The sequence below is a fragment of the Onychomys torridus genome, chromosome 7, assembly GCF_903995425.1.
Source record: "Onychomys torridus chromosome 7, mOncTor1.1, whole genome shotgun sequence".
Taxonomy (NCBI): Eukaryota; Metazoa; Chordata; class Mammalia; order Rodentia; family Cricetidae; genus Onychomys; species Onychomys torridus.
Window position 1 is genome coordinate 116,372,718 of NC_050449.1, and position 8,632 is coordinate 116,381,349.

At 42.3% G+C, this 8,632-nt stretch overlaps 1 protein-coding gene across 2 annotated transcripts; it reads left to right on the plus strand.

The window, feature by feature from the left end:
• The first annotated feature begins 2,127 nt into the window (after positions 1–2,127).
• On the plus strand, positions 2,128–8,406 carry Ccr9 (C-C motif chemokine receptor 9). 2 transcript variants are annotated; one of them, XM_036191833.1, is made up of 2 exons: positions 2,128–2,174; positions 7,315–8,406. In XM_036191833.1, the coding sequence occupies exons 1-2, from the start codon at positions 2,154–2,156 to the stop codon at positions 8,404–8,406; spliced, it is 1,113 nt and encodes a 370-aa protein (XP_036047726.1). In that variant the 5' UTR covers positions 2,128–2,153. The 2 variants fall into 2 exon arrangements, with proteins under 2 accessions (XP_036047726.1, XP_036047727.1); XM_036191834.1 differs by lacking the exon at positions 2,128–2,174 and adding an exon at positions 6,503–6,548.
• Positions 8,407–8,632: the final 226 nt, after the last annotated feature.

Genomic DNA, 8,632 nt, shown 5'->3' on the forward strand with positions numbered 1-8,632 from the left:
CTACTTTAATACTTCAAAACTGTGAGTTTGTGTGGCTCCCTCATTTCCAAAGCACAGCACAAGGCACTCAGGTGCTTGGGAGAGCTGCTAGAGGAAGGGCATGAAAGGGAGCTCTGGCAGCTTCTTGTGGGCTTATTGATAATGGAGATGACTGATTGTTGAAAGAAAGAAAAACCCCACCTTATCTTCCTCTTTATTTTGAAACTTCTTTGAGTCTTAGTAACAATAGCTACAAACATGTAAAGTGAAGAACTTGTTCTTGTACACCTTCCTACCCCTGTGAAACTATCAAAATCATAGGTCTCTCTAATCCTCTCACTCAAACTTCCTCACTCACCTTTGCATCCAGACTGCCCTCTTCCTCTCCTCCACTGCCTCTTTCCAGGAAATCTCTGATATGCCTTTGCCATTGGAGGCTAGTCTGCATTCTTGAGTTTTATGTAAGTGAAAGCAAAAAGTATATACTTTTCGATTCACCTTCCTTACTCAGCATAAAATTATTTTGGCCAGGCAGTGGTGGCACACGCTTTTAATCCCAGCACTCGGATGGCAGAGCCAGGCGGATCTCTGTGAGTTCGAGGCCAGCCTGGTCTACAGAGTGAGATTCAGGACAGGCACCAAAACTACACGGAGAAACCCTGTCTCAAAAAACCAAATATATATATACCAGTTTGTGTGAAGTGGCAATCCATTCCTTCTCCTGTCATGTGAACATTTTGGCTGTCACCAACAAAGCTGGTGTGGAGATTCATGTGCAAGGTTCTGTGGGAACATAGGGTTGCATTTTTCCTAGTTGGGTGTATGGTAAGCATATGCTTTGACTTTTTCTGAAACTGCAAACTGTTCTCCAGGGGGCTGGGAGACGGCTCCGTTGTTAAGGTGCTTGCTGTACAAGCATGAGGACACATTTGGATTCTCAGCACCAATAGAAGTCAAATGTAGCGGTGATATCTGTAACCCCAGCTCTGAGGAGGCATCCAGTGTAGCTGAAACAGTGAGCTCCAGGTTTAGTGGGAGGTGTTGCCATAGCAAAATAAAACAAACAAACAACAAACAAAAGGTAAAGAAAAAAGGTAGGTGCTAGAGAGATGGCTCAGCAGGTAAGAGTATTGGTGGCTGCTCTTCCAGAGGATTTAGGTTTGCCTCCCAGAACCCACATGGTGGCTTATAAACATCTGTAACTCCAGTTCCAGGGGATCTGATGCCCTCTTCTGGCCTCATCTGGCACTAGGCCTGCTTCTGGTGCACAGTCATACATGCAGGCAAAACACCTATATGCATTTAAAAAAAAAAAAAAAAAGAAAGAAAAAAAAGCTAGCGAGTGAAGACACTTAATGTTGACCTCTGGCCTTCCCAAGAACAGGTATTTACACACATATGCTTACACACACACACATACACACACACACACACACACACACACACACACACACACACACACCAAACTGACAAACTTTTTTAGAATGGCTGCATCTTATTTTGTGTAGTGAAATCCACAGTACTTTGAGACAGGCAGAGTAGAAAGGAAAGCCACAGGAAAGGAGGCAGCAGAACACATTGGATCTAGCACCAAGATGTGTGGTACTGATGGAGAGTTGGGGTGGAGCTGCTATCTATAAACTGCACAGACCCTTCCACAAAGGAGTCCAACTCTGGTTATGCAAATCTTGGTTTCTCTCCCAGCTGGGTGCCTTGGACACCCTTCTTCAGGGATCTCTGACCTGGTACTGCTAGTTCATGCCTAGGCAATATAATAAGGTGAGGGTGGGGAAGGGAGGAGCAGTTCCCAGACTCTACAGGAGTTGAGCCAGGAGGGAATGAACTACCAGGTAAGGATGGACTGGAGATACAAATTTTGCTAGTTATCTAAGTTGAAAGAAATTAAGCATTAAACCCTGGAACTACAGAGTAAAGAAGTAAGCAACTCCAGAACTGTTGCTTTCATTGTGTATTTTCAATAATATTCTGATATGCTACTCTAGTCTAAAAAGGGACATGAATTCTAATGCCTTTTTGTGACTTTTTTTTTATAAACACAAACAAGTTTAATGTTGAATCTCCACCTTTGGTGTTTGGTTCCTAGAGTGCATTTGTAAGTCTTCTTCCTGACTTTTGCCCATTCTTTCTAGAAGCTGGCTGGCATCTGACCCACCATGACACCCACAGAACTCACAGTGAGTATAGCCATGACCTCAGGTGCCTCAGAAACACCTACTCATACTTTTCAGTCTTCCCTGCATGGGGAAGGAATCCTGTGTGGTGCTCTAGGGTAAGATCTCTATTGGTGAAATTATTAAGGCAACTCCATGTAGTTAAAAGGGAGGTTTATTTTGTGGGGTAACTTACAAGTGAAGGGATAGGTAGGTTGCAGGGTCTGGGAAAGGTGAAGCGCAGTTCATCGGTGTTCTCTGGAGAACTCTGCTCTGTCTGCCTTCAGCGTCCAGGGTCCTGGAACCAAGAGAGCTGGCCCATTGGGACCTCAGGTCTTCAGGGTCCTCTCTTGGCTCCACCTTGTAGGTGTGACAGTTACCGAAGCCTCAGTGGGGGTTGGAACTTCTAGATCAAAGCTGGAATGGCTACCCACTACAGATCTCTGTCAGCAATGCCCATCACTATGTGGGGTATTCTTGGTTACATCCATTCTCTTTGTGGACACAGAGTCAGTGTTGGGAGAGGCATGTGACATGTGACATTAAATTTTAGATTTTATTAATAGCTGAGGGGTTTTGTGCTCTTTTGACTAGAATGGGTTTTGTCCCATGTGTGTTCTGAAGCTCACACAAAAGAAAGCAAACGAGAACCTACTTGATTTGTAAATAGAAGCCCTGTGGTGGGTTCTCCCTCATTCATAATATCACACAGCCCTTTCAAAAGCATACAAAGGTATTTATTTCTCTGAGAAGTCAAGAACTGAACCAAGTTTAGCAGGTCAAATCATTATCTAGATTTTAAAAAAAATTAACGCAAAATGTAATTAAGTATAGGATGAATTAATTATAGAATCAAATCTATTCAAAGCACCTTACAACATTTTTCTTCCATAAAAGGGAAAATGCAAATTTTATATGTAGATAATTGAAACCAAGCTTCCTCAGTGGGCTAACAAATTTTCCTTCCAAATACCTTGTAGGTTTTCAAGGCCTACAGAATGGGGCAGCTGAATTAGGTTGTCAACAAAATTATCTATAGCACACCAATATGTCCTTATCATTGTCTGGGAATATTTATTTGGTTACACATATTCTTAATTTGATCACAGTAAGGTGAGGAGGCAACCCTAATTTTAAATTTAAATCCTCAGTAGTAGAATTTGGCTCGGGGCTCTGAGGCTGAGGGACCAGTGCTGAGCAGGTTGCTTCTGATATATCCATCCATCACTTGGTTTTCTCATTTGGGATTTTGGAAAATAGCCAAACTTGAAAAGGCAGCCCAGATAAAAGTGCCCCTCCACAGTGATAATCCTCCATGGTCAGAGAAGTCCTGATGGACCACAGGAACCAGGTGCATTTCAGTGAGACTGGGGTTCCCACACTGAATGTACTGCCTATGAAATCCTGATCTTACCTCTCTTGCATATGCTGCAAGCCCCTATTTCTGACCAGCAAGCTGAGACTGAGAGAGTTGATGGAGGATTTGAGGTCTCAAGCAAATTGGAGGAGCAGATGAGGGACGTAGGCATTTTAATCCTAGCCCAACAAAAGCCTGGCTCCCTGGGCCTCTTCAGAACATGCTATCCTCTTCAGGAGTGCTGGGGAAATCTGGATGACAAAACCCAGGGTGTTTGTCATTCCTCTTTGTATTCTAGCATCTGCAGGAGGCTTTCAGCTCTTTGTGTTTGCTCAGGAACCCACCTTTCCCATTTTACTCAACTTCATGGATCCTCCAGGGCACCAGTTCCTTCCCCATTCTTCCCACCAGAGACCAGGCCACCTCTTGAGCTGACCCCTCTCTCATGTACCTTTCCTCTTTCCTTCCTTCTTTTGACCCCTTACTCATTCTGCCATTAATATCTGCCTCTGTCCTGGGATACTGCATTTGTGAACCTATGTGCCCTGGAGAAATGTCCCCCTCTGTGGCCTGTGTAGAGGGGTTTTCTATTTGCTTCCAAGCTTTGGGACAATTTAAGAGTCTAGTAAAGCTATTTTAAAACACCAAAACAAACAAACAAACAAACAAACAAGCAAGCAAACAAAACCAAAACAAGTAAGAAAATTAAAATCCTAAACAACAAAACTGTACAAAAACATTTCACATTATTCTGTGTGGACTGTCAATTATCCTTACTCACCTTCATGGTTTAACTGACATCCTTCCAATATGTTATCCTCCCACCTGCTCTCACAGTTTAACTTCATTCTCAAAGCTCTTATTTCTCTCAAAGTCCACTCAGGAACTTCATCTGGCTTTCCCAGGGAGCTGAGATTTTTTTAACCTAGTCCCATGCCCAGTGTTGGCAGGACTTTTCTGGCACCAAAGATAGGTCCTTTTGATGCTGGGTTTTCAGATAACTGCATAGAGACAAGTCTTTAAATTTAAATTAAGAATTTGTGTCCCAGACCTGGGGACCAATATATATATAAAACAGAGAGAGGAGCTTTGCTCAGCTTTTCACAATGAGCTCTTAAGAGGACACCTATGAGGTTCTCCCACTATTTCCTGCCAGCCAGGGTCCAAGTAGGTTGGACTTATTGGTGTGAGCTTCAGAATTCTGCATCAGCCTCCTATTATCTACTGCTTTTAATCAGCTGATTTAATATGTCCTGGTATCTAATAAGAACCAAATATACATGTGTGCATGCACACATACACAGAGATTATTACTCCATATTCAAATAGTCAAGGAAACATTGCTAAGGAAAAGTTTAAAGAACATCTCAAGAGCCTTTTATTATGCAATTATAATGAAAAAAAGTTCTGTAGGACTTTTTCAGAGATTAATCCACTTGGGATAATTGTGATTTTCAAAGATGAAAATGCAATATTCAGATTCTCCAATATTTAACAACTGCATAGTTTAGGAAAGGCTGATTGGCCATCAGAAGCATATGTGAGTTATACAGACAAAGATAACACAGAAAGCAGAGAAATTTTATTATTAAATATGAATATTTAAGTACATAAAAAACAATTGTGCTTTCATATTTACTAATATTAACTACCTAAAGCAAAACAAAACCCTCACAGAGATTATGTCTATTTCAATACAGACAAATTACTTGAAAAATTATTATACTTATCTCAAGGAAAAGAAATGCTGTGAGACTGTCCTCTCACAAAAGAAATGCAGAGAATGTCCCTCAGGGCAAGACACTGATGACTAAGTCTCTGGATTATAAAGCCTAATGGGAGCCCCAAGAAGAGGCTGGTAGGAGGTGAGATCTTGTGGGTGTGGAATGGAGGCTTCAACAGTTTAACAGTTATCATGCTTTGGACCTGACATTCTCCTACACCTGCTATCTGCCTGTCCAGATTTCATTCATCCCCCTCCTTTTACTCACAGGAAGTACAATGACATGTGAACATATATGTATAGATATGTTTATGCATGTGTACTTGTGTGCATATGGGCAGGAGGGTGGGCCTGTTTATGCATATGCGAGTGAGCAAGTACATGTGTGCCCCCTGTGTGTGACTGTGTGTGCCTGTCAGGACCAGTGCCTTGGGTGTGTGACCCTTGTGGTCACACAGGGGTCATGGATTTAAGAATGTCCAAACTTGGGGCTGGAGAGATGCCTCAGAGGTTAAGAGCACCGACTGTTCTTCCAGAGGTCCTGAGTTCAATTCCCAGCACCCAAATGGTGGCTCACACCATCTGTAATGAGATCTGGTGCCCTCTTCTATATACATAATAAATAAATAAATCTTTAAAAAAAAAAAAAAAAAAAGAATGTCCAAACTTGGCCAGGCGGTCATGGTGCCTGCCTTTAATCCCAGCACTCGGGAGGCAGAGGCAGGTGGATTTCTGTGAGTTCAAGGCCAGCCTGGACTACAGAGTGAGTTCCAGGAAAGGTGCAAAGCTATACAGAGAAACCCTGTCTCGAAAAACAAAAACAAAAACAAACAAACAAAAAAAATGTCCAAACTTGGGGCTGGAGAGATGGTTCAGAGGTTAAGAGCACTGGCTGCTTGCTCTTCCAGGGGTCCTGAGTTCAATTCCCAACAACCACATGGTGGTTCACTACCATCTATAATGAGATCTGGTGCCCTCTTATGGCATGCAGGCAGAACACTGTATACATAATAAATAAATCCAAACAAACAAAAGAATGTTCATACTTGACTTAATGCTCACTATCTTGAAATTTTTAATATTTTTTTTTTCAGCAAGGGTCCTTGGAAATTCTACAGCATTCACATTTATGTGTGTAATTGAGAGTGTCGCCATGCGTATGTGCAAATAAGTGTTGTGTTGCATGTTTACTTCTAGGGATCTAAGAGGTGCCATGACTTCAGTAGGTTTAAGAGCTCCTGGTAACTTTTTATATTTGCAGATGTTGAATAGTTGGGGGAAAGGAGTGTCACATGTCACAGCCACTCACACAATTCAAGTAAGTGTCCATTTGTGGTCCCAAAGTTCTCTTTTCCATCATATCAGAATACTTGTCATCCACACTACAATTGTTCATTTGCTTCTCTGTATCCTTCATGAATAAGTTAAGTTCTATGAAAGTAGAAACCAGACTCATTTACCTGGTATCTTTAGCAGTTAGCACAGTAACTAACTTAGAGATGGATAGTAAACATTTATTAAATAAACATTTCTTTCACTGGTCAGTTTCGACTGTTTTAACAAAATACCTTATACTGGTTTATGTATAAAGAAATTCTTCTTCAGTTTACAGTTTAGGAGGCTGAAGGTCTCCCAGATTGGGCAACCTCATCTAGTCAACCTCTGGTGCAGGTCTCCTGGTTATATCACAGTATGGCAGAAAGCAACATAAAAGGAGAAATACATAGTCATATGGCAAGACAGGAAGTCAGAGAGAGAGAGCAAGGATCCCCCTCTTTTATGACAACCTGCCATTGCAGCAACTGGGATCCAAAAAGAACTCATGAATGTCTTCCATAGTAGTGCCCCATTACATAACCACCAGTAGGCCCCACCTCAAACCATAATAGTAGGTGATCAGTATTCCACAAACTATACACACTCAAACTAAATGAAATCATAGCACAGTCTTCCTTCCAACACATACACTCTTTTTGCTTTATCAAAAAGCTTTGGCACTTGGCATTGGATCAGGTTATTCTATACCATCAGATCAGACCACTCAAAAGTTATCCTTGATTGAGCACAATCTATATTCTTTACAGAGCCGTATTCCTGGTATGTTTGATGACTACAGCTATGACTCCACTGCTCCCACAGATGACTACATGAATTTCAACTTCAGTAATAGCTTCTTCTGTAAGAAAAACAATGTCAGGCAGTTTGCGAGCCATTTCCTTCCACCTCTGTACTGGTTTGTGTTCATTGTGGGTACTCTGGGCAACAGCCTGGTTATCCTTGTCTACTGGTATTGCACAAGAGTGAAGACTATGACTGACATGTTCCTTTTGAATTTGGCAATTGCTGATCTGCTCTTTCTCGCCACGCTTCCCTTTTGGGCTATTGCTGCTGCTGGCCAGTGGACATTCCAGACCTTCCTGTGCAAGGTTGTGAACAGCATGTACAAGATGAACTTCTACAGCTGTGTGCTACTTATCATGTGTATCAGTGTGGACAGATACATTGCCATTGTACAGGCCATGAAGGCTCAGATCTGGAGGCAGAAAAGGCTGCTGTATAGCAAGATGGTCTGCATTACTATCTGGGTGATGGCAGCTGTGCTCTGCACCCCAGAAATCCTGTACAGCCAAATCAGTGGGGAATCTGGCATTGCCATCTGTACCATGGTATACCCTAAGGATAAGAATGCCAAGCTGAAATCAGCTGTCTTGATCCTGAAGGTAACCTTGGGGTTTTTCCTCCCTTTTATGGTCATGGCCTTCTGCTACACTATCATCATTCATACCCTGGTACAGGCCAAGAAGTCATCCAAGCACAAAGCCCTAAAGGTGACCATCACTGTCCTCACTGTTTTCATTATGTCTCAGTTCCCCTATAACTCCATTCTTGTAGTGCAGGCTGTTGATGCCTACACCATGTTTATCTCCAATTGCACTATTTCCACCAATATTGACATCTGCTTCCAGGTCACTCAGACCATTGCATTCTTCCACAGTTGCCTGAACCCAGTTCTCTATGTTTTTGTGGGTGAGAGATTCCGCCGGGATCTCATGAAGACCCTGAAGAACTTGGGATGCATTAGCCAGGCCCAGTGGGTTTCATTCACAAGGAGAGAGGGTAGTTTGAAGCTTTCTTCCATGCTACTGGAGACAACTTCAGGGGCTCTCTCCCTCTGAAAGAACTTCTCACTGAGGCACACGGTCCTTTTGGAAATAATGAGCTACATAGACGCAACATAGTTTCCTCACTGATGAGACTAAACAGAAAGCAAATAATAAGTAAATGAGAAAACAAAACAAACTAGGATGAGCCTAAACAGCTTTATCACACTCAGTCAGGATATGCCAAAGTTTTCAAAACTGACCACACCAGAAGGGCACCAGCTTGTTTTTGGTTGTAGTA

Excerpts from the sequence above, each read along its gene's own strand:
- Ccr9 (XM_036191833.1), top strand. The coding sequence starts at position 2,154 with ATGACACCCACAGAACTCACA. Across the intron at positions 2,175-7,314 it reads TGACACCCACAGAACTCACA|AGCCGTATTCCTGGTATGTT; the intron begins GTGAGTATAGCC and ends TATTCTTTACAG.